Raw genomic sequence first — 25,551 nt, 5'->3', positions numbered from 1 at the left:
ATGTCTGGGACACGTTTTCTTCCACATATTTCTTCATTGTCACCGCGCAGGCTGTGATCCTACAAAAGGAGAGAGTCTGAGAGGGAATTGGCAAGGTGTTGCCCCTCCATGAAAAGGCCTCCCCTGAAAGAAGCTGCAGGTATAGAATAAGCCTGAAAGACCATGAGCTTCATTTCCCTTCTCGGGCTGCAGATCTCCCACAGATTTTTTTTCTTCCTCTTCTCTCTGCCCACAAGGTAAAGCGTTGCTGCTGGGAAGGTGAGCACAGCCCGGCCTCTCCAGAGCAAAATGGCTACCATCGCAGGCCCAGGGCAAACCGGAAGTGGAGCCGTCCATTTCGCCCTCCCGCAAAAGAGCTCTTAAGTGTACTTCCCTCTGCCTCAAACCAAAGGAACTCCGTTTAATTCCCTAGACAGAATAATTCAGCAAGACTCTCTTTCTATCATCAAACAATATCTCTCATGACAATTACATGACTTTTTAAAAACTAATTTCTAATGTTTCTATTCTAGAACCACTAAAGTATGGGAGGGGGCTGGCAAGTAGTACCTTGTCTTCCAGGTTTGGGTGTTTTAAAGGCAGAAACATGATGGATGGCTAAAGTTTACATTATTATTTTTAATTGAAATGGGTATCTTTAGACAATAAAATTAAATATTTCTGCCTGAGTAGCTGGATAGGAGGACAATGTGGTAGAGAGAACAGCATAACCAGATACAGTAATCCAAAATGGAAATCCTCATTCTAAGATAGACATTTCAAAGATACAGGACACAAGGATAAACATTTCAAAAGTATTGGGGCCATCAGGTGGTATAATGTTTGCATCACTGGACTCCAATGTAGTCGACCACAGTTCAAGTCCCGGACCTAGAGGCTTGAAACTTACCCAGGTCACATGTGAGAGCATGCCCCAAATCCTGAGAGACCAGAGGAGAATGGATTGTGGTGTGATTGTCCCCACTGGGGGTGATTTCCTGCTTTCTGTCTCTCTCTTTCTGTCGAGTGCATTTGCCCTACAGCCATGACAATTACATGACTTTTTAAAAACTAATTTCTAATGTTTCTATTCTAGAACCACTAAAGTATGGGAGGGGGCTGGCAAGTAGTACCTTGTCTTCCAGGTTTGGGTGTTTTAAAGGCAGAAACATGATGGATGGCTAAAGTTTACATTATTATTTTTAATTGAAATGGGTATCTTTAGACAATAAAATTAAATATTTCTGCCTGAGTAGCTGGATAGGAGGACAATGTGGTAGAGAGAACAGCATAACCAGATACAGTAATCCAAAATGGAAATCCTCATTCTAAGATAGACATTTCAAAGATACAGGACACAAGGATAAACATTTCAAAAGTATTGGGGCCATCAGGTGGTATAATGTTTGCATCACTGGACTCCAATGTAGTCGACCACAGTTCAAGTCCCGGACCTAGAGGCTTGAAACTTACCCAGGTCACATGTGAGAGCATGCCCCAAATCCTGAGAGACCAGAGGAGAATGGATTGTGGTGTGATTGTCCCCACTGGGGGTGATTTCCTGCTTTCTGTCTCTCTCTTTCTGTCGAGTGCATTTGCCCTACAGCAAAAACCTCTCAAAAAAAAAAAAATAGTACTTTCATTTGCATTAGGACAAAGACATCTAAATACATTTCTAGACTATGGAACAGTCTTAGAGCTATGTGTGGATTGAAGGGAATAGAAGGCAGAACCCAAGAAGACTATCCCTTGAGGCATGCCTTCTCTTATCTTTAAAATTATTTTTTTGAAGACAATAATAATAACTGGTGAGATGAGACTTTAACCTTGAACTTTCCCAGCTCTTTTCTGCACCAGCTTTTCTGTGCATTTCACATTGACATAATTGCTACTTTCCTCTCAAGCAAATCACAAGAAGAGAACAAACACAAGCGTTGGAGGGAACATTTGTTTGGCAAAGGACCTGAATTAGGTTTCACAAAAAATTAAAAATCCTAAATCCCGCAACACTTCTGAGGATTAGTGTCAGAAGACGTGCGTTGTTCAGCTGTCTGGCTCACATGCGAAGGCCTTAAGTTTTCTGCTATGAGACTTGAGTTTCGGTTTGTACTCACGCCAGGATTCCTGAGAGATAGAGTGTCTCAGCAGCTAAGTAGGACAGATAGCTGAACATGAAGACAATGAGCGGCTCGATTGCAGAGATATTCTGAGTGAAACGTGTGATAAATGCAGAAATAAATCCAAAAACGATGCCGAAAAATATTCCCCCAACCCCTACAATGATGAACCGGGCACATCCAGCCAAAATGTCGATAGGTTCTATGTCTTCAAATTTATGCATCTTTGTGAAGGCAATTAGTATATTGTATAAGACCTGTACAGAAAGAAAATGAAAGACAAAAAATGAGTTAGAAACACTCTGCACACTGATTTTCAAATTTGTATCTAGTTCCAGAATACACAGCAATAAATTATACAGTAACAAATATTTATGTGACCACTCAACTTTTAAATGTAATCCAAATAATTTAAATGTATTCATCCTCACCGAATAAAAAGTATAATACTTAACAGCTTTCAATCACTGGGCTTCTACTAAGTATGAGCCTCTTTGCTAAGTTCTCTGCGTTAGTTAAAATTGCATGACAACAAATATTAACATGACTACATTATTTTTAAATTTATTCTGAATAATTTAAATGCATTCAGCTTCACTGAATAAAAAGTAGAATACAGCTTTCAATCACTGAGAATCTACTAAATGCCAGTCTCTGCAAAATGATCTGTGTCAGTTAGTTTATTGCCTCTAAACTCCACATACACCTTATATATGTGCTATATTAAACAGTGGGATTCCTTTATGCTTCTCTGCTCTATAGCAAGCGTCAGGTTGAGCTCTCAGTAGAGGGTGAAGAAGGGGCACTGCGGGAGGAAGGGGCTATTTGCAGTTTCCTTGAGGTATGTGAAGAGACTCAGTCATGTGGCTGTGAGTACTTTTGGTGGAGCTACCTGACAGTGACCTTGATGACCTTGTAGGTTTGCCTGGAGATATCTTATCCACAGAGACCCAAGCATGGTCTATATGCTGTTTGTAACCCTGGGGTCCATTGGAGCAGTCTCTCTCTGGGAGTCTTAGGTCTTCACCCCGTTTCTCCCATGCAGTCTGATGTCCAAGCCCAAGCCACACACACCCCATTCAAAGACTGCTAATGTCTGACTCCTCAGTCCTCCCCCGAGGGTGGGCTGTTACTTGTCTAGCAGCTCTAGAACAGCTCCGTTTTGGCTAAAGCAGCCAACTTCCCTGTTGTCCCACAGCCAATGCACTCCTTCTCCAGGGAGACCTGAACTTTCTGGCTCTGACTTTCTTTCTGGGCCTTCTCGCAGCCATCGGCGACTGCACAGAGTTCTTATATTTTACAGATATTCCTTCAGTCTAGTACATAAATTTTACATTTTTTACTATACATCTGGAAAAAAAGTATAATACTTCATCTTTTTCTGTTTAACTTCCCTGTGTGCTTTTTCCTTCCTGACTCAAGCCAGTCGCTACATTGACCATATGTGTCACCTCATCAAATGTCCCAAACAACTCTAGCCTGCGTGATACTCCCTTTTTAAGCCTCCCTGCTATTTCTGTACCTACTCCATCATTTATTTTGGAGTTTTGGGGATCTATTTATTTCTATTTTGTGTCACTCTGCAGCCCAGAACTTAGCTCTAGCTTCTTAAAAGCTGTAGTAGATACCTGGGTGATGAGACATAGAAAACAGCTGAAGTCACATCCCAGCCACAGTGTTGCAGTGGGTGCCACTGCAGGATGCTGCGAGCTCATGGAGGGCCCAGGTGCAGATCCTGGACCAACCTAGGAACACCGCGCACAGCGGTGTGCTCCTGTGATCCAGGGTGGACAGGCTGAGGGCTGGCAAGCAGGAAAATCACTGAGTGGCCGAACTCTATTGAAAATACCTATCTCTCTTTCACTCTCGCTCACATAAAAACAATAACAAAAGATGATCTCTGAAGAAAGCAAAGACCTTCAAGAACAGCATCAGACCCTGAAGAGTCCTACTAAGCCACAGCACGCACCTAGGAGCCCTTGGTTGCCTATGCCAGGAAAAATAAAAATCAAAGAAGGGGAGAAGCCAACAGGCAAGGAAAGTGCACTGGTGACTATTCGGTGGGCTGGCCACCATGGGATGGCGACAGACCCTGGAGAGCTGACAGGGCCCATTCCCTCACCTCCACACTTTGCTCTGGGCTCTCCTCTGGACAAACACCCCACTCTGCACCTGTTCAGGTTTCCCAGCCTCCTGCTCACCGTGCTCTTTCCATCCCCACTCCTCTTTCCTGAAGCACTCAGGGTCGCCCCTACATTAAGGGTGCCCTGACCACATTTGCACCCTTGCTTTGGTTTCGCCCTCAGTGCTCTCTGGGATGGCTTGCTGCTCTGTGCACACTCTGACCCCTCTGCCATGGTCTGGAATCTCAGGCATCCCTTCCCTCTCCCATCTCCCAGTCTTGCCCCCTCTAGACCTGCTGTGAGGGCCTCTGCCTGCTACCAGAGTTGACACCTTTGTGATAAGAGGTTGCTGTTTTCCCAATCATGGGACAGCCAGTGGTGTGGTGATTGAGGCAGCTGAATCCCACATGGCTTTCTGAGTGGTTCTAGTACCGGACCCAACAGCTTAGAAACATTCTGGGTGTTGGGACCAGCAGATGGCATAATGGTTATGACACTGAATTCCTATGTGTTCGACCATGGCTCAAGTTCTGGATCCAGCAGCTTAAACTCCTGCTGGGTGCGTTTACGTGTGTACCCAAGATTCCAAAAGGAGAACGGAAGAGAAGGGATGGCGGCATTGCCATTCCCCCGGGGGGTGATTTCTTGTTTTCTGTCTCTCAGTCTCTCTCTGTCCCTTTGGTGAGTGCACACATCTTATAGCAAAAATCTCTCTTAAAAAAAAAATAAAAAGAAACATGCTGGGTGCTTGTGCATGCATGCCCCAAATCCCGACAGAATGGAGGAGAAGGGATGGTGGTAGAGTCATCCCCCTAGGGGGAGCTTTTTCACTTCCCCCCACCTACTCTGTCTCTCTCCAGCAGGCACACATGCGCTATGAAAACATTTTTTTAAATGTCACGTATAGAGGTTGTTCCTGGGTTGTTCGTAAACAGTTGCACACATTGAAAGCAAAGAACTGAGCTTGTTCCCTGCCCTCCCTTCTCAGGATACTCGTCCCGGGTTGAGAGAGGGTTCCTCTCATGATGTAGAAGCAGCAGCAGATGGTTGGGGGATGTACATCCCTGCATCGGGTGCAGTAGAATCCCCATGGAAGCTGTTCATATCCTTTTGCTACCCACTTCTGTGTGGAGATGAGAAATCATGCAACGTAGCTTTGGAATGTGAGTTGGCACAAAGGGTCATCCCTCAAAGCAGCTCAGGTGGCAGGGGTCCTTATCTAGGTGCTGCATTGCCAGTGGACCTTGTTGGTGAGGGACAGGGGACACAAGGAAGGTACACTCTGGCCTCTGCCCACGGGTACTTAACCATAATCACCTCCACAATATGGGTGTCACCTTTACCTCTGCAGCAGTGTCCTAGGGCTGCTGTCAAAAAGTACCACAAAAGGGAGGATTAAATGAGCAGAAACCTATTCCCTCACTCCTCTGGAGACTAGACGTCTAGAATCAAGCTCCTGGCTGGCCATGTTCCCTTGGAAGGCGCTAGGGGAGGATTCTCCCTTGTTCTGCCTAGCTTCCGGTGGTGGTTGGCAATCAATGTTCATGGCCAACGGAAGCCTTTCATTTGGGCTACTTCTCTGTGAGTGACCTTTGTGTCCTCCTTATAAGGACACCAGTCAGTGGGCGAGGGCCCACCTGCATTCCTTGTGAGTTTCTTTTAACTGACTATATCTTTACAGACACCATTTCCAAATAAGGTCACATCCTTAGGCTCTGGGTGAACGAGAAATTTGGGGAGGGCAGGGAAAAGATGGTACCCAGTCTGGCTTTCATAATGAGACTGGAATCAACTTGTGTTCTAGATAAGTGGATTTTAGTTACAAATCTCTCAGAGCACAAATAATTTTGAATTTTATGAGATGCTAAGCTGTGGCTTGTCCTTCAAATGATTTCACCATGTGTTTTAGGAGAGTCTGGAAGTAGGCATTAAGTGTATGGAGTAGGATCCACTTTTTAATATAACAAACAGTCAGTGCCCAGTAGCTTGGTTAGTTAAGGAAACGTGGGCAGAGGGTTACACATGGGCTGGCTGTCTTCCTCCGAAGAGATGTTTCTTGTGTATTTTCTCAGAGAGAGAAGAAACTGGGGAAAGTACAGAGGAATCAGAAGGGGTGGTATGAATCGACCCCAGCAAAGGCACACGTATGCACACACACAGAGAACATATGAATTTCTAAAGTTAGAAAGAGAATGTGTTAATGAGAGAGAGGTTTTTTGGTTATAGGTCATGTGCACTTGCCAGAGACATAGAGACACAGAGACAGAGAGACAGAAAATCAGAGATCACTCCTCCCTCCCAGGGGAGTTAGCCACACTGAATCCCTTCTTCTCCAATTTCCTCTTGGAATCTCTGGGCACACATGCCTGATGTAAGGTTTGAGCTGCTGGGTCCAGACTTGAATCGCGGTTGACTATGTGGGAGTCCTGCAATGCAACCATTACGTCACCATTTCCAAATAAGGTCACATCCTTAGGCTCTGGGTGAACGAGAAATTTGGGGAGGGCAGGGAAAAGATGGTACCCAGTCTGGCTTTCATAATGAGACTGGAATCAACTTGTGTTCTAGATAAGTGGATTTTAGTTACAAATCTCTCAGAGCACAAATAATTTTGAATTTTATGAGATGCTAAGCTGTGGCTTGTCCTTCAAATGATTTCACCATGTGTTTTAGGAGAGTCTGGAAGTAGGCATTAAGTGTATGGAGTAGGATCCACTTTTTAATATAACAAACAGTCAGTGCCCAGTAGCTTGGTTAGTTAAGGAAACGTGGGCAGAGGGTTACACATGGGCTGGCTGTCTTCCTCCGAAGAGATGTTTCTTGTGTATTTTCTCAGAGAGAGAAGAAACTGGGGAAAGTACAGAGGAATCAGAAGGGGTGGTATGAATCGACCCCAGCAAAGGCACACGTATGCACACACACAGAGAACATATGAATTTCTAAAGTTAGAAAGAGAATGTGTTAATGAGAGAGAGGTTTTTTGGTTATAGGTCATGTGCACTTGCCAGAGACATAGAGACACAGAGACAGAGAGACAGAAAATCAGAGATCACTCCTCCCTCCCAGGGGAGTTAGCCACACTGAATCCCTTCTTCTCCAATTTCCTCTTGGAATCTCTGGGCACACATGCCTGATGTAAGGTTTGAGCTGCTGGGTCCAGACTTGAATCGCGGTTGACTATGTGGGAGTCCTGCAATGCAACCATTACGTCACCCACTGGTCCCAGAGAAGAAATATTTTTAAGAAAAACAAAAAACACAGACTTGGAAAATCTTAAACTAGATTTGCTTAAGAATAAGTATGCTGGGGCTCAATGGTAATGCAACCCTCTGCAAGGCTGACCTAGTGGGCGGGGCTCTGGGTTTGTGTTCAGAGACCTCCCAGAGCATGCTGCGAGCGCACGTGCCCACTAACCACGGCTCACTTAGGCTGAGAATGGATTGCAACATCAAGACTCTATTGGGGTGCTGTTTTTCTCTCTCACTCATAGAAATAAATAATTAAGCTTAAAATTAAAAAAAAAGACTGTACATACTAAAATGTACAAATTTTAAGAAACAGACGTACAAAGGAAAAACCCCACAGATGTCCCACAGTCCTCCACAGAGAAAGCCACTATGAATACTACACATGCCTTTTCTAATCCTGCTTGTTTTTTGTCAGTGTGTCCATCTGGTGTCCGGCACCCATCTTGGTATCTCTGGCAGTGAGAGACCTTCAGGCTATAGCCCGAGCAGCCAACTGCTGCACCCTGATTTCCACTTGTCTCAGCTGAAGACCAACTGTAGCAGAAGTGCACAGGCTTGCGCCTTCCCCGAAGGTACAGGACTCTTGAGATAGTCATCCTCAGCCTAAAGGCTCCCAGTGGTCGGATCAACCCCCTAAGCAATGCAGTAAGACTGTCCACCTGCTCTCCCTCGTTCTGTCTCCCCTTCATCTGCATGTCTCTGCACTGCGGGTTCAGGGCTCGCCCTGCTCCCACAATCCCTCCCACTCCGTTTCTCCTCATTGGAGTTCCCACTATTTATTAATCTCTTGTATGTCTAATGCCCTCGGAGCGTCTGATCTACGAACAGAGGGAGTATCTATCTGTCTGTCTGTATATCAAGCATATTTATTTAAGCAAACTGAAATCATGTTTCAGAAAAGCCTTGGTCAAGTATCAGAAAAACAATTGCAGTTTATGATTTTGAAATGAACCCAAACATATTAGGTTTTATCCTGACTCCCAAGAGTTTTCTCACTCCAACTTCACTTTCTGTCTGCTCCCAAAGCAACCCACATGTGGATTTTAGAGGCCCTAGGTATTGCATCTTTGGAGATAAGCTTGTGTTCAAAGCAATGAAGCCAAGGTAAGGAAGCAGACTCGATTCCATAAACCCAGAAGAAACACATATGAATGAAATAAGTGGGACCTGGGAGTTTATTTGACTCTCAAATCCAGAGGAAACTCAGGGAATGTGATTGAGACACAAACATTTGAATATTATTTGCACACACTAAAACTCTTTTACATAGCTCACCAAGTCATAAGTAGCTACCCAGCCCATTCCAATGGTCTGGGAAAGTCCCCTGGGCCAGCTCTGTCCCTGGACACCAGTGTACCCTGCCAGGAAGACACCATGGCAGTTTAGAAGCTAAAGTTGTACCTATAATTAAGAAGATTACATTTACAGACATAATCCATTCGACTACATGGAAAACAATCCTTACCTTTCAAATTACCAGGCTCCGAGTATCATTACAGTTGCAAAAGGTTTTCTTTGGGCTCATTTCAAATCACAATCATGTGTGTGTATTTTTCACATATTGAAGAGAAAACCTCAGCCAAGGCCAAAATCTCAAACATGTCCCCAGCACTGTGCAGAGCAAGGGCAGACGGTCCTGTTTCACTCACCGCCTCAGGGAATGGTCCTTCATGTTACCTTGAACAACCTCGCCAAGTCTCCCAAGATGATAACAATGGCAAGCGTTTAACTCATACTACCGTGGAAGTCTGCAAAGCCCGTTTAACACGTGGAAACTCACACAATGACTAAAATCACCAGCCTGCCAACCAAGATTCAGCAAAGGTGGGAAGTCAATTCCAAATGGAATGGCGTTTTGCTTTTCCTTAACAGCTTTATTGAGGAACAGTTTCTATGTGATGAACAGCATCTAGAAGGAATGAATTCTGCCCATTGTTCACACCCATAAAACCACCACCATGGTTAAGGCATGGAACAACACCACACAGAAATGTTCCTCATTCCTCCGTGAATTGCATCCCTCCCTTGGACTGGCCCTGGCCCCAGGAAACCTCTGATCTATTGTTGCCCCTGTAGATGAATTTGCTTTGTACGTAAATCAAATAATAAAGTATGAACTCTTTTGTGTGTGGCTTCTTTAACTTAGCATAATGTTTTAAGGGATTACCCAGGTTGTCACAGGAGCCAGTGGCCTGTTCCTTTTTATTCCACTCTGCGGTTATATTTGGTTGTATGCATGTTATTACTGGATCATAACATTCTCTGTATATGCTCTGTGTAAGTCCTTTATGAGCTATGTGCGCAGTAAATAATTTCTATTTCTGTAGCTTGACTTTTCCTTCTAAGTTTGTTCATTTACTTTGTTCACAAGTGAAAGGGACGGAAAGACAGCCCCCCAAGAGGGTCCCACACTGTCAGGAATGACTCCAGACACCAATCCTAGAACCTCCCCATGTGACTCTGCCTCGTGGCACATCAGCTTCTATTACTGTGCCACTGTCTGACCCCTGCAGCCTGCCTTTTCGTTTACTTAATAGTGCATCTTGAAGAATAATTTTTTCTTTTGAAAAAATTCAATTTATTAGTTTTTCTTTGCATGTGTGTGTGTTTCCTGTCTTTTGACTACTCCACATTCATAAGGACTTTCATTTTCTTGTATTTATCAGGAGGTTTAGAATTCTACCTTGGGGAACCAGCAGTTAGCGTAATGGCTATGTTGCTGGACTCCCACGTAGTGGACCACGGTTTGCGTCCGGACCCGGTGGCTTAAAACTCATGCTGGGCGCGTGTGCATGCGTGCCCAAGATCCCGAGAGGAGAATGGAGGAGAAGGGATTGCAGCGTGACCACCCCCTTGGGGGGTGATTTCTCGCTTTCTGTCTCTATGTCTCTCTCTGTCTGTCTGGTGAGCGCACGCGCCCTACAGTGAAAATCTCTCCAAAAAAAAAGAAAAGAATTCTACCTCGTATGTTTAGCCTATGACACATTTGTGCCAAATTTTACTGTGAGGTAAGGGGCGATTTTCCTATTTTTCTATATGAGTATCTAGTTATTTCAGTATTGTTTATAGAAAAGACTTTCTTTCTTTATTGAATTGCCTCAGTATATTTTTCAAAATTCAACTGACTATGCACATTTCTGGATTCTTTAGTCTCTTTAATAGTCTACATACCTATTCTTTTATCAATATTTTAATATTTTGGCATTATTGTAATTGTTGTGTCATTATAATACATCTTCAAATACATATTCTAGCTTTGCTTCTCTTAAAAAGAAAAAAAGGGCTTCGTATATTCTACATCACTTAAGTTTCAAAAAAAAATTAGAATAAGCTTTGTCAACTTCTATTTTCAAATTCCCTGGCATTTTGATTAGGATTTTACTGAATCTACAGATCAAGTGGAAGAAAATTAACATTTTAGCAATGCGTCTTCTATTAATGTGTATGATATTATTTAGATCTTCTAACTCCTAGCAGCAGCATTCTATAATATTCAGTGAGAAGACTGTACATATTTTATTAAACATATTTCTAAACATTTTTGTTTTTAGGATACTTCAAACAGGATTTTGTTGTTATTGTTATTAGAGATTTTTGCTATAGAGTTTGTGCACTCACTGGAGAGACAAAGAGACAGAAAGTGAGAAATCGTCCCCATCCCCACCCCCAGAGGGGATGGCCATGCTGCAATCCCTTCTCCTCTGTTCTCCTCTTGGGATTTTGGCATGCATGTACACATCTGGTGTGAGCTTTAAGCTGCCAGGTCCAGGACTTGAACTGTGACTGACTATATGGGGATCTAGTGACGTAACCATTATGCTATCTGCTGGTCCCAAGGGAATTTTAATATTTCCTTTTATGACTAGTAAATTTGTTTGCCACTATATTAAAGTGCTATTGATTTTTTTAAGAGAGATTTTTGCTATAGGGTGTGTGCGCTCGCCAGACAGACAGAGAGAGACATAGAGAAGTGCTATTGATTTTTTTAAGAGAGATTTTTGCTATAGGGTGTGTGCGCTCGCCAGACAGACAGAGAGAGACATAGAGAAGTGCTATTGATTTTTTTAAGAGAGATTTTTGCTATAGGGTGTGTGCGCTCGCCAGACAGACAGAGAGAGACATAGAGACAGAAAGCGAGAAATCACCCCCTGGGGGGATGGCCACACCACAATCCCTTCTCCTCCATTCGCCTCTCGGGATCTCGGGCACACATGCACACGTGCCTAACATGAGTTTCAAGTCACCGGGTCCGGGATGTGAACCGCTTCGACTACATGGGAGTCCAGCAACATAGCCATTATGCTAACTGCTGCTCCCTTCATTCTTCTCTATTGATCTTAGGCACACACACGTGCACACACACGTGGCCAGTGTGAGTTTGAAGCCTCTGGGTCCCGGACTCGAACTGTGGTCAACTACGTGGGAGTCCACAACATAACCATTATGCCACCTGCCGGTCCCTGATTTTTGTACATTAATTTTATATACTGTGACCTTGCTATATTCCCTTGTTAATTCTAGTAATTGTTTTATAGATTCCTAAGGATTCTACATAATCATGCTATCTGCAAATAGACATATATGCTATTTCTTTAGTAGTCTTATCTTTGTATTTTTTCTTCCTTGCCTAATAAATAGAAATTTATGAGTGGATAGCCTTGCCTTGATGCTATTTTTAGGAGAAAAGTGCTTAATATTTACCCTTTAGTATGATGTTAAGTGTAGGGTTTTTTAATGAGTATCTTTAATCAGGTTGAAGAACTTACTTACTTTTTCTATTCTTACCAGCAGTTTTTATAATAAACGAGTTTTAAATTTTGTCTAGTGGCTTTTGCATCAACTAATACACTAATTTATTCTATTTGGATGTAAATTGCATTCATAGATTTTTCTCCAATATTTAAGAAACATGTAATTCTGGGATGTATTTGATGGTCGTAAGTTATCATCCTTTTTATGTTGCTGAATTTGATTTGCTGATATTTTGTTTTTCAGGATGTTTTGGACTATAGTCATGGCATATACTGGTCTGGAGTTTTATTTCGTTGGATTACCTTTACCTGGTTTTGGTGTCAGGGTAAAATTGGCCTCATAATACAGTTGAAAAGTGATCCCTCTTCTATTTTTCAAAGTGTTCATGGAGAATAAGTATTATTGCTTCCTTAAGATACAGATAAGGTGGCGTATTTAAATTTGTATTGATTGGTATGATGACTATGTTTTACTACCCTTCCTCGTGCCTTCCTTTTGAGTTTGCTTTGCTCTACACCTTTCAGTTTCTTCAGGTAGAGATGTGTGTCATCACTTTCAGGCCTTTCAACTCTTTGATATAAGCATGCAAAGCTGTAAGTTTTCCTCAAGAAACATCTTTGACTGCAATTTTGATATGTCATATATTCATTATTTAAATAAAAATATTATCTAACTTCTTTTGCAATTTTTTTTTTACTTAAACCGTGAAGTATTTAGAAATGTGCTATTTAATTTTTTTTTTTTATTCTTTGTCTTCTCTTCTGCTAAAGGGTACATGCACTCGCCAGACAGAAATAGAAAGACAGAGAGAGATGGAGAGGAGAAAGCACCTCCCACGGGGGAGGGTCACACCACAATCCGGTCTCCTCCATCTCTCCCTTCTTTCAGGATTTTGAACATGCGCCGGCCATGTTTCTCAAGCTGCTGAGTCTGAGACTCATGGTTAGCCATGTGGCATCAGACCTCCTTACCCTGCCATGGGACCAGTCATAGATACACTTAATCCCAATCCTAAACCGAGACTTTTCCAAGATTTCTTAAAGTCATTTCTTTTTCTTTCTTTCTTTTTTTTTTTTTTTGAGAGGTTTTTGCTATAGGGCGTGTACCCTCGCCAGACAGAGAGAGACAGAGAGACAGAAAGCGAGAAATCACCCCCCAAGGGGGATGGCCATGCCGCAATCCCTTCTCCTCCATTTCCTCTCGGGGTCTTGGGCACGCATGCGCACGTGCCCAACGTGAGTTTAAGCCACCAGGTCCGGGATGCTAACCGCAGTCAACTACGTGGGAGTCCAGCGACATAGCCATTACGCTAACTGCTGGTCCCATTAAAGTCATTTCTTAAACTAAAATAAATTTATTTTAATTTTGTTATGAATGAAAAACATACTCTGGCCTCACATTTCTTAAATTTATCGAGGTTTCTTGTATGGTCAAATCTGGGGTCATTTTTGGTAAGCATACCATATGCACTTAAAAGGAAAGCTGAGTTCGCAGTAGATGGACACAGTGTTACAGAAATAGTAATTAGAATAATACGGTTGGTAGTATCCACATCCTCCATGTCTTGCTGACATTTACTTAGTGTTAGAATCTCCTACTATGATTGTGCAATTGTCATTTCCTCCCTTTAGGTTGGTCGATTGTCACTTCATGTGTTTAGTGGCACGATTCTTTTTTTTTTTTTTGAGAGATTTTTGCCATAGGGTGAGTGTGCTCACCAGCCTGAGAGAGAGAGACATAGAGACAGAAAGCGAGAAATCACCCCCCAAGGGGGATGGCCATGCCACAATCCCTTCTCCTCCATTCTCCTCTCGGGATCCTGGGCACACACGCACACGCGCCCGGCATGAGCTTTAAGCCACCGGGTCCGGGACGCGAACTGCGGTCGACTACGTGGGAGTCCAGCGACATAGCCATTACGCTAACTGCTGATTCCCAGTGGCACTATTCTTAGGGGCATACATATGTATGATTTTTACGTATTCTTTTTTTTTTTTTTTGAGAGGTTTTTGCTATAGGGTACCTGCGCTTGCCAGCAAGCCAGAGAGAGATAGAGAGACAGAAAGCGAGAAATCACCCTCTGGGGGGGGGGGGGGCCACACCGCAATCCCTTCTCCATTCTCCTCTTGGGATCTTGGGCATGCACGCACATGCGCCCGGCGTGAGTTTAATCCACCAGGTCTGGGACTCGAACCATAGTTGACTACATGGGAGTCCAGCTACATAGCCATTATGTCAATTGTTGGTCCTGATTTTTAGATATTCTTGATGAATTGACATTTTAATCATTATAATATATCACTATTTTAGTAATACCTTCAACTTATGTCTGTTTAACTTCTATTAATATAGCTTTTTACCCAATTTATCTTTTCGTATACAGTTTATTTCAACTTATCTATGTTTTTTATACTTCAGCAACATCTCCTATAAAGAGAAATATTTGAGTTTTTGCTTTATAATCTATTCTAGTACTCTCTAGCTTTTTTTTTTTTTTTTGAGAGGTTTTTTGCTATAGGGCACCTGCACTCGCCAGACAGACAGACAGACAGAGAGACAGAAAGTGAGAAATCACCCGCCAGGGGGATGGCCATGCCGCAATCCCCTCTCCTCCATTCTCCTCTCGGGATCTCGGGCACGCACGCACACATGCCCGACATGAGATTTAAGCCACTAGGTCTGGGACTCAAGCCACAGTCGACTACATGGGAGTCCAGCGATATAGCCATTACGCTAACTGCTGGTCCCTTCTCTCTAGCTTTTAATTGGAGTGTTTAGTCCATTAACACTTACTATAATAATTGTTACAGTTGGATTTAGATCTACTATATTATTATTTGTTTTTCCTTTCCCAGTTCAATATTTCTTTCTGCATTCATGATGAGTCACTGAATACTTTTAAAAATTCTATTTTAATCTTGTTCACTAGCCATATCTCTTTGCATTCTGTTCAGCAATGTTCTATCATAAGAGCCTTAATATTTTACAATATACTTTGTGTTAATATTATGTCATTTCACATAAAATTAAGAAAAAAACTTTATAACCATGCAGGATCATTAAATGTACTTTTAGCCATCCTTTAAAAAAAGTGAGAAAGCTCTGTGTTGTCATAATATTAAATCTCACAGATTCCTTCGACACTGGTAGCTAAGTGATAATTTACTATATTTTTCTTTTGACCACCAACGTTTTTTCTACTCACAATAATTATGTTCCCTACAAAGCTAAAATATCTTGTTAAGGATAAGCTACCTGACATAATGGTATGGTTTGAATATGATTTTCCCTCACCGAGACTCATGTTGAGGCATGGCCCCAGTACAGCAGCATGAGGAGGTTTAGTGAGAAGTGATTAGGTTATGAGGACTCCACCCTCATGAATGGATTGATGCCTTTCTCGAGGGAGTGGGTTAATTCTTGCAGATATAGATGTGTTTCTGTGAGAGCAGATTATGATGAAAGAGAGTGTGACCCCTTCCTTCCTTCATGTGTGCCACTTGTCCTTCCTCTTCACCATGAGATGAAGCAGCGCATGCACTTGCCAGATGTGGCTGCTCACGTTGGACAAGCCACCCTCTAGAACTGTGAGCCGAAAGAAAATGTTTATTGTTAGAAATTACTTAGTTTCGGTAGGCTGTGGAAGCAACAGGAAGTAGACCAAGACACAGAGCATATGAGAAAGAGACCGACTTGTGTGGCTATACTACTTTCAACGTGAGACCATCTATGTAAAGGCAGGCAGAGATAACCATGAGAAGCCTTTCTATAGACTGGGGACTGTGAATAGCCTGAGGTGGAACACTGGGTCCAGTTACGAAGTATTGTAACTATGTATTCTGAAAAGCATAGAAAGAATGGAATAGATGAGGATGAATAAAGAAATACTATGGGCGACCAGCAGTTAGCGTAATGACTATGTTGCTGAACTCCCATGTAGTCGACCTCGGTTTGAGTCCTGGACCCAGTGGCTTAAACTCATGGCAGGCAGGTGTGCGTGTGTGCCCAAGATCCCAAGAGGAGAACGGAGGAGAAGGAATTGCAGCATGGCCATCCCCCAGGTGTGATTTCTCGCTTTCTATCTTTCTGTCTCTCTCTGTCTTTCTGGCGAGTGCACACACCCTATAGCGTAAACCTCTCAAAAAAAAATAATAAAAAATAAAAAAGAATACTAAGGGATAGATTAAGGGACATTAAGGGCCATGAAGAACTATGAGTTACTAAGGGACCAGCAGGTGGCATAATGGTTATGCTACTTCCACATGGCCAACCGTGGTTTGAGTTCCAGACCTTGAGGGTGCGTATGCGATGCCCAAGATCTCAAGAGGAGAATAGAGGCAAAGGAACTGTGGCATGGTCATCCTCCCTGGGGAGTGATTTCTTGCTTTCTGTTTCTCATTCTCTCTGGGTCTCTCCTCCTGTCTCTCTCTGCCTCTCTGGCAAGCACAGGCACTTTATAGCAAAAATCTCTCTCTCTCTCTCTAAAAAAAAAAGAACTATGAGTTATGAGTACACCACTAAACTCGTGAATAATGAAACAAATAAAAAAAAATTGAGTAGATGATGTGGAAGTTAGCTGGAGTGGAAAGAGAAATAGAAATATCTGTAAAAAGGCAGCCAAGTCTGAGCAACTGACCAAATGCATGACCGTGAGCTGGCTACCAGCACTGCTTCCTCCTTTCCCTCCTAGGCTCCCCTAGCTCTGCACTTCTAGCCTCTCTGAGGCTGGGTGTCATCGTGTTACTATGCCTGGCCAGGTTTTGAGTTTGAAAGCATTTCGAGTAGAGGTGATATATGTCATTTCTGGGATGGGGCATTTGCTTGCAGAGGTGAGATCTCCTGAAATCTCTCTTCCGTGAGACACAATGAGCCGCAATGTTCAAAATGATAGCTACTCTATAAGCCCAGGGCCTTGAGTAACTATTACAATGAGAGGACCCTGCCAGCCAAGGAGAAACTAGAAGTGTGAGCGAGATATAAACATTTGTTGTTTTAGGTCACTCTGCAGACGGGAGAGATGTTTATTATCGCAGCAGAATCTAGTTGAACCTGATGGCGAAAGGAAATGTATGAACTCTTGTTTCTAAAATCCTTCATACCAGCTTGGTTCTAACTGCAGGCTTTGTGAGGTCTCATCGTAAAGTACTTCCTGGGCCAGCCAGCAGCACAGCAGTAATGCAATCACAGCATTTCTGGACCCACATGGGAAAGTGCTGGGTAAGAATCTCAAGGCCTTCCTGTTCATGTCAAGTGCGCGTGCATGCCTGTGATCTAGGCTGGCTGAGGCTGGGGGTGGATTGCTGTGTGAAGACCTTGCTGGGGGCACCTTTCTCCTTTCTTCTTCTTGATGTGAGTAAATGAATAAACTTAAAAAAATTACTTATTTACATGGTAGATAGGGATTGGCTATAATTTGAACTATATCCCTCTAAAATGTTTTTCTTAGTTTTGTTTTGTTTTTGCCATGGGGTATGTGCATTTTCTGGAGAGAGACAGGGAGAGAAATAGTGAGAGGGAAAGTGAGAAATCACTCCCTGGAGGATGGCCATGCCACAGTCCCTTCTCCTCCATTCTCCTGAGATTTGGGGCACTCACAAACATACTTCTGGCATGATTTTTAGTTGCAAGGTCCAGGATTCGAATCACAGTCAGCTGTGTGTAAGTCCACCTTCTTAATTAACATACTTCCTGCTGGCTCCATCTCTCTAAAGTGTTTACACTAAAGTCTTAATCTTTGATACCTCAGAATGGGACTCTATTTGGAGATAAGGTCTTTAAGGAGGTAAAATAAAGTTAAATGAGATTGTAAAGGCAGCCCTAATCCAATAAGGTTGGTATCTCTTAAGAAATGGAAGGACCCCAGAGAGGGGTGCACGGAGGAAAGGCCATGTGAGAACATGGCAAGAAGCAGCCACCTACAGGTCAAGGAGAAAGGCCTCACTAGAGACCAACTCTTCTGGCACCTTGACCTTGGACCTCAAGACTCTAGAACTGTGGGAAAAAAAATGTCTGTTGTAAGCCTCATAGCCTGAGATATGTTGTTATGGAAGGTCTAAGGGACTAATGCAGGATCTCCATCTTCCTCATTGCCTTATGCATTTCTGTAAGTAGTCAACATTGCTTGAGTTTGCTATGAACTCAATTCCTTACAAACAAAAAGCTTCATAGTTACTGATTCCAAGTGCCTGTCAGGAGCAATGCAAGGTCAGAGCCACAACACAATGTAAAATGATCTTTACTGAGTGCCAGATATAAGAAAAATACAAAGATATCACTAAAAAATGAAAAGCTGTGCTCGTGGAACTTCAGCTAGACAGTAGAGTTAATTTGGTAGCCTGTATGAATGGGCAGCGGCACATTGAATTCTGTCATCGAGCAGGTGCTCGACAATCGCTTGCTCTGAAACCAGCTGAGAGTGCCAGCCATTACCTCGCCAACCCCACATGGTGATATAAAGACAGAAGGGGAGGAGCTTTTACCCACCCCTAAAGAAAGAAAAATGACTTGCAACCCAGGACAGAAAAGTTAATCATGAGGCTTATCAACCCTTAAGGAATTCCTTTCAATTTAAAAAAAGTATGAAAATCCTTCTGAGCTTGAAGAAAGAGGATTGTCATAGTTCCTAGTCACAATTACTATCAACCTGCCACAGACTCCCAAATACACAGCTTGTTTGATCATTCTCCCAGACTCTATACTCCGGTTTCTAAAACTGTTGAACAATACTTTTCAGTGGGATCTCAAACTCAGCAGTTCAAAATTAGCCTAACAGCAGCTCCCCACTCTCCAGAACACCTGCTCCTCACCCATCATGCTGCTCAGGGAATGGCAGGGCCTGATGCATTCTTTTAGCTTGCCCTACCTCACTCTCCACACTAACCGGAAGCAAATGCCCGTAAGACTGTCTTTCACCATCTGATGTCAGTGCACCTACCTGAGAAGAAAAGTAACCTAAGGGCCATTTGACTACAAAACATTTTATCTACAAAAGCAAACATCAGTAGTGACCTGTAGATTTAAGTTCACTCTAGACGAGCTGAGTAATTTGTTTCTTCGAAGAAAAACAAGAAGTCAGGACCAGCAGTTAGCATAATAGCTATGTTGCTGGACTCCCACGTAGTCGATCGTGGTTCATGTCCCGGACCGGTGGCTTAAACTCACGCCAGGCGTGTGTGCGTGCATGCCCAAGATCCCGAGAGGAGAATGGAGGAGAAGGGATTGCAGCGTGGCCATCCCCCCTGGGGGGTGATTTCTCGCTTTCTGTCTCTCTGTCTCTCTCTGTCTGTCTGGTGAGCACATGTGCCCTATAGCAAAAAAAAAAAAGCTAAAAGAATACAAGAAGTTTGTTCTGACAGGGTGGAAAGAGCACTGCCCAATAGAAAGCAATTTTCTTTGAAGAATGAATGAATGCATAAATGGATGGATGGATGGAAGGAAAGATAGCTTGGTGGATGAATGGATGGATAAATAAGTGGATAAATATCTGGCTGAATGGACGGATGCATGAATGAATGGATGGGTTTGTGGAGGAATAGATGAAAGGATGGATTGGTGGGTGGATAGATGAATGGACAGATGGACAGCTTGGTGGATGAATGGGTAGATGGATGAATGGATGGATGGGTGGAAGGATGGATGAATGGATGGGTGGATGGGATCATAAATGGATAGATTAATAGATAGATGGATTGGTAGATAGATGGATGAAGAGATAGATGGATTATTAGGACTCTGGAGACCTCTGGTTCCACTGGCCATGTCTAAACTTTATCTTTAAAAGAAAGGAGTTGGATTTCATGGTCTTTCAGTTCTCTCTGGTGGCATTAGCTTATTACTCACTAACAACCAGAGCTGGTCCTGGGTGGTAAGGAGTGAAGTATCCCTGGAGCCTAGAGGAGGAGCTGTGGCTTCTCTCCTACCCTTGACCCTGACCTAATGCTGCATGGCAGGTCTGTAACAGGTTCTGCTAGATGTCATACATTTATGTAATCACCGAACAAGCTACAAGGAAACTATTTGTCAGCCAGCAACTCCCAGTCAACCAACTGGGCTTTCACATGACACCAAGGATACATTTCCCATACTGCCACCAACACACCCACACACCCGTGAGCATGCATGCTTGCTGTTGAAAACCACTGGACTTGGAAAGTTTCTCTGGAATTCTAGGCCTCCCTCTCAAATCAGGAACTTTCATTAATACATTATATAACTTCCAAGGAAATCTCTGTGGCTAGAAAAAGATGAAAACCAAACAAAACAAACAGAAGAATAATCAGGCCCACCATGTTTCAGGTTAAGAAGCAAAATCTACAAATGAAAAGAAATAGTCAAATGTCCCTAGCTTTGGCTCCTTGAAGGCAGGGGACACAGCCTGTTTGGTTTTGCATCCCCTGCATTTAACACAGCTGGGGAGAAGTGCATTGCTGATAGGGGCATTGAAAGGACCACTTCCACATTCTGAATGCTCCCTAAGGAGACAAAGAGAGATTACTTCTCACTCAGGGTTTCCTTCCCAAATCCATGCCCAAGCTGCTCAACCTTTGCTCCTGACAAAGAAAGCACAACGGGATAACCAGTGAGGCTTTGTTCTTTTCTATTGCATGTGTAAACCAGAGTGAGTTCTAAGGGCCACTCCGTGGCTCTTGGAATAGACTGGTTAAAACCCAATTTGTAGAATTCAAACTTTAACCATTATAGTCCTTCAACTAGCGAAAAATGAACCAAACAAGGGTTTATGAATCACATCTGAGGAATGTCAATGAGTTAATAGCTGATGTGACCCTCTCCGGCCCTGCGTCACTTCGGGATGTCTCTGAACTATCAGCCCCACCTAAGGAAAAGATCATTCAGGCTGCTGGATAGAGGCAGTCTCTGTAGGTCCAGCCAGGTGTGATCTGTAGCCTATGAGACTACAGAGATGGGAGCCACACGGAAGACTATAGGTTCGAACCTCCAGGTCAGCCTGCACATGGACACTCAAGATCTTGTGAAACTGGAAGACTGGAAGAGGGGATTGTGGCTATCTTATTCTCTCTCTTGAGTGAGTGACTGAGCTTGTATAAAAAATTAAGAAAGAAAGAAAAGAAAAAAGAAAGAAAGAAAAACAAAAGTCCAGTCTATGGCTTGGATTCCAGAGGTGCAGGAGGTAAAGGTGTCACCCGACTGTGGTCAGAACTGCCTCCCCCACGTGGTCAGATCCACCTTCTCCAACACACCACCTCATCTGCTGGTGCCCACACTGAGCTGCCCCTCACTTCTGGCTACCCCAATGCCCCAACTGGACCCAAGCTTTATCTCGGGCGTGAGTGCTTGCTATACCACATACTGCCAGCAGAGGCAGCCATATCTTACAATGGTCACAGCTATGGGCTAAGGAGAAGCAACCCCAGGCAACCCTGCACAGTTTTTGGCTGAGAACCCATGTTTGAGGGGTTTTGGCCCTGGGCTGGGGCACCAGGCTCCTGCCTTTCCTGAGTGGTGGGTCAGAAGCAGCCATCAAGAGACAGCAGAGACGGCTCCCAAATAGAGGTGCTTGTGGAGACGTCGCAGTAAACATCACTTCCAGGCTCTGGGGCCGACCAGCCAAGGCTGCATGACTCTGTCTGCAGTTCAGGCTCTGTCCTCATTGCTGTGCCTGACAGACACCCAGAAGATGGCTCCTCCTCTGACGCGCTCTCACACCTGACCCCTGCAGCTGGAATAATCACCCCCCACTTTACACTAGAGGAAACGGAGGTGCAAGAGAGTCAAGTGCCCTGTAAAGATCACACAGCTTGTAGGTTCGCACCCTCTGAGAATGCAGCTCCGGATTCTTAGCCGGGCAAAGCCATTTCCTTGTGAAACGATCTCTGCTCTCTCACTGCCTGGCCTTGGAATGGGAACAGAATGTAAGGGTACAGGACTTAGAGGAAGGGTCAGGAACATGGCCAACTCTCCCCTCGAGAGTCTGTTCCAGATCGTGCAGCTCTTCTCTAGGGGAAGGTGGGACTGCCAGACAGAGAGACAGACAGACAGACAACATGTACCCTTAGGGCTCCTGGTGGAGGGGACTTCAATTAATCACACCAGCCACTTACACACGGTGCCCACTCGGTGCCAGGTGCTATCTGAATGCTTTATGTATATCGGCTCGTTTTAACCCCCACTGACTCTATGTCCAATTGACAGAAAGAAAGTGAGGTCCAGTGGCATTCAGTGACCTAATGTCACACGGCTTGCAAGTGGTGAGGACAGGACGTGGGCCGAGGCAGAGGCCCCCAGTCCATGCTCTTGGCTAGGCTGTACTGCCTTTAGAATGAGAGGTATTGGTGTGAGGGCCCCCTTCGAGACAGGAAAACAGAAACCAGGAAGAATCATGAGGGAAAATGTGTCCCCAACTGACCACTGTTTTTCCCATGACTGGGCCGGAGGTAAGGTTCCTCTCTGTGCGCCCTGAGTCCAGGACTGCACCGGCGTGGAACAGGTGCACCAAGAACTGGAGAAGTGGGCGCCCGGCCCTCTTCTCTCCATCATGGCTGCCCCTGGTTTCATCCACCCAGCACTGAGGCCTGGAAAGCAAAGCTGAAGTGTGGTGGCGGTGATCTGCCCAAGGGAAGACACCCATTTGCTCACAGCTTTCCCAGACAGATCCAGATTCAAAGGGAGCATCCGTCTTAGGGTTGGGAAGGGAGGGCTGTGGTTACTGGAGATAGGCCAGGCCAGAGCGGCAAGCTGGCCCCTGAACAAACCGTCCCCATGCTATGCTGTCTTTCCAGATCTCCATCGCTTTGTCCTTCACACACTTACTCTCTCTGCAGCGTTAATTCCTGAAGGACAGTCATTTACTCAGCGTCTCCCCAAACATCCAATGCTGAATGTCGGCTCCTCTGTTGCTGACACTGGGGGAAGGGAACAGTTGGGAGAGAAAGTGAGGGAGAGGAGAAGCTGCTCATCGGCAAAGCTAAGCTGATGCAGGCATGCGCAGAGGAGAGGGGCAGAGGGCAGAGGAGTTCTAGCATGAGGGGTTAGGAAGCAGGATAGAATGCCAGCAACAGATTCAGAATCTTGGCCCAGCAGTGGTGGCACCATGGCTGAGTGCTGTTCTGCAGTGCTGGAACCCATAGAAAGGTCAGGGCTCAGTTTCTGGGCCAGCCATATATACAGGTGTGCACCATGCCTGTGATCCTGTTGTCTGGGAAGCTAGAAGTGAGTCACAGAGGGAGAGCCTGTGGAGGGTGCTTGTCTTTCTCTGTCTCTTTCTTAAAGAAATAAGTGGATAAACTTTTAAAGAAAAATGCATAATAAATAGAGGGGCAAACTGCAAATTGAGTGAAAGGTGGAAGATCTTGGCCAGAAATCAAAATTGCTGCTGTTGATGGTCCCACCTGAAGGGATGGCCATGAGGCAGAGCAGCAGGGACAGCTGTTCACTCTATCTTTTAGATATTGAGCTCCAAGGAATAAATTCTATTTAAGCAATAGATCCGTGACTTCTCTGAGAGTCTCGTTATTTTCTTTTTCTTTTTCCTTTTCTTTTTTTTTTTTTGCCAGAGGGTGTGGGTGCTTGCCAGAGTTATAGAAAGAGAGAGAGGGGAAGGCAGAAGCAGAGAGATAGACAAATTTATCCTTATTCTTTTGGAATTTGGGGCATGTATACACATGTGCCTGGTGCATTTTTAAAGCTGCAGTGTCAGACTTGACCCATGCAGTAAGCCATGTGGAGTCAGCCCTTCCCCTTCCCAGAGAATCAAGTCTTCATAATGAACACAACAATGGAGAAGCCAAGGCAGGTGAGGATCTGGTAACTCTCTTGAGAGGCCCAAAAGCTCGGGAATCAGCAGTTAACATAATGGCTATGTCGCTGGACTCCCACGTAGTTGAATGCGGTTCGTGTCCCGACCCGGTGACTTAAAACTCACGCTGGGCGCGTGTGCGTGCGTGCCCAAGATCCCGAGAGGAGAATGGAGGAGAAGGGATTGCGGCGTGACCATCCCCCTGGGGGGTGATTTCTCATTTTCTGTCTCTATGTCTCTGTCTGTCTGGTGAACGCACGCGCCCTATAGTGAAAAAAACCTCTCAAAAAAAAAAAAAAAAAAAAAGCTCAACAAGGGTCAGCACAGAGAGGCAAACCTAGACAGTCCGAGTGTCCCTGTTGCGAATGTGTATGTACTGTCCCTTCACAAAGGGGGAACAACAGTCTCCATGTCATCAGGTTGTCGTGAGCCCAAATAAGGACGATGACATCGAGTGCCCATCGACAGTCTGTCCCAAGACCGGTGCTCAGAGAGTCTCTCTCCCCTCTCTCTCCCACTGTAGGATGAACTAGGGAAGCAGCAAGATGCCCAATGAAGGTGTCACTGCAAGAAGGACTGAAATAAGAGGAAAAAGAAAGTAGGAGTGGAGGGAGGGAGAGGGTGTGAAGGGAAGCAGGGAGCGGTAGTTATGAGACTACCTGGGGTCCCTGCTGGGCCCTGGCTGGTCTGGCTCTCTGTGCCCTTCAGATGCAGTGGAGGAGTGGGGAGAAGGGAGACCTGAAGGGCCATAGCAACCTGGGGCTTCACCTTATTGCTGCTCAGCAAGTTGATCCAGGAAAACCAAGGAAGGCTGTAACAACACAAGGTCTTCAAAAAGGGAATGGAAAGTGCGTAGCACGACAAAAATACATGCGGGTTTAAAAAATGTTTTGCACCAAACTAAACTACCATTTTAATTTCATTTTTCTATGAACTGTGAACTATCTGCAATAGATGAGGCAGTGCCATATTTAACCTCAGCTGTCAACTCAACAACCCAACCACTTCGCAGTGTCTGTGAGCTGGGTGATAGAAAACGACCAGCATTCACAAGAGCTCATCCCGGCTGGGCACTCACTGTCCTAGGAGCTGAGTATGAACTATCCAGGGAGCCTTGGAGCTGAGGACTATCCCCATCCCAATTTTACAGGAAGAGGAGGCACAGAGAGGGTTGGACTCTTACATTGGAATCAACCAAGCCTGCCAGTTTGGCTTTGGAGAAAGAGTGCTGAGGTCATTATTTGGCCTGGAGCTGAGTCTCCTTAGCAGTAGCATGTGGGTTCTCTCCCGACCTTCCCAGCTCTATGAGGTGAAAACTCAAAGGGTGAGAAGAAAAAGGAAGAGACTGGGAGGAGGCGGACCTGGGCTCCCTTGTCTGCTCTGTCATTGGCCAGGCAGGGTGTCTGTTCCACTTGGTTTGGCTTTCTGGCCTCTTCACCTGTGAGTGAGGGCATTCATGGATGGCTCATGGTAACTTCTAGGAGCTTAATAAAATAGTAAAAGTGAGACAACCCACACAAGGCCTGTGTATGGTGGTTGCCTTCCCGCTGAGGTCTGCG

The 25,551-nt window shown here is 44.5% G+C and overlaps 1 protein-coding gene across 1 annotated transcript in view; it reads right to left on the bottom strand.

Moving 5' to 3' along the window:
* The window catches only part of SLC9A4 (solute carrier family 9 member A4), a 73,287-nt gene that overhangs the window by 33,002 nt on the left and 14,734 nt on the right, over positions 1-25,551 (bottom strand). The window contains exon 3 of the mRNA XM_006166623.1: positions 2,094-2,353. Coding sequence (XP_006166685.1) covers positions 2,094-2,353 — 260 coding nt within the window. The remainder of the gene's footprint in view (positions 1-2,093; positions 2,354-25,551) is intronic.

This window comes from Tupaia chinensis, unplaced genomic scaffold (genome assembly GCF_000334495.1).
Source record: "Tupaia chinensis unplaced genomic scaffold, TupChi_1.0 Scaffold144276_1, whole genome shotgun sequence".
Classification (NCBI taxonomy): domain Eukaryota; kingdom Metazoa; phylum Chordata; class Mammalia; order Scandentia; family Tupaiidae; genus Tupaia; species Tupaia belangeri.
The sequence above is the reverse complement of the archived record's forward strand: the minus strand, read 5'-3'. Positions and strand labels throughout refer to the sequence as shown.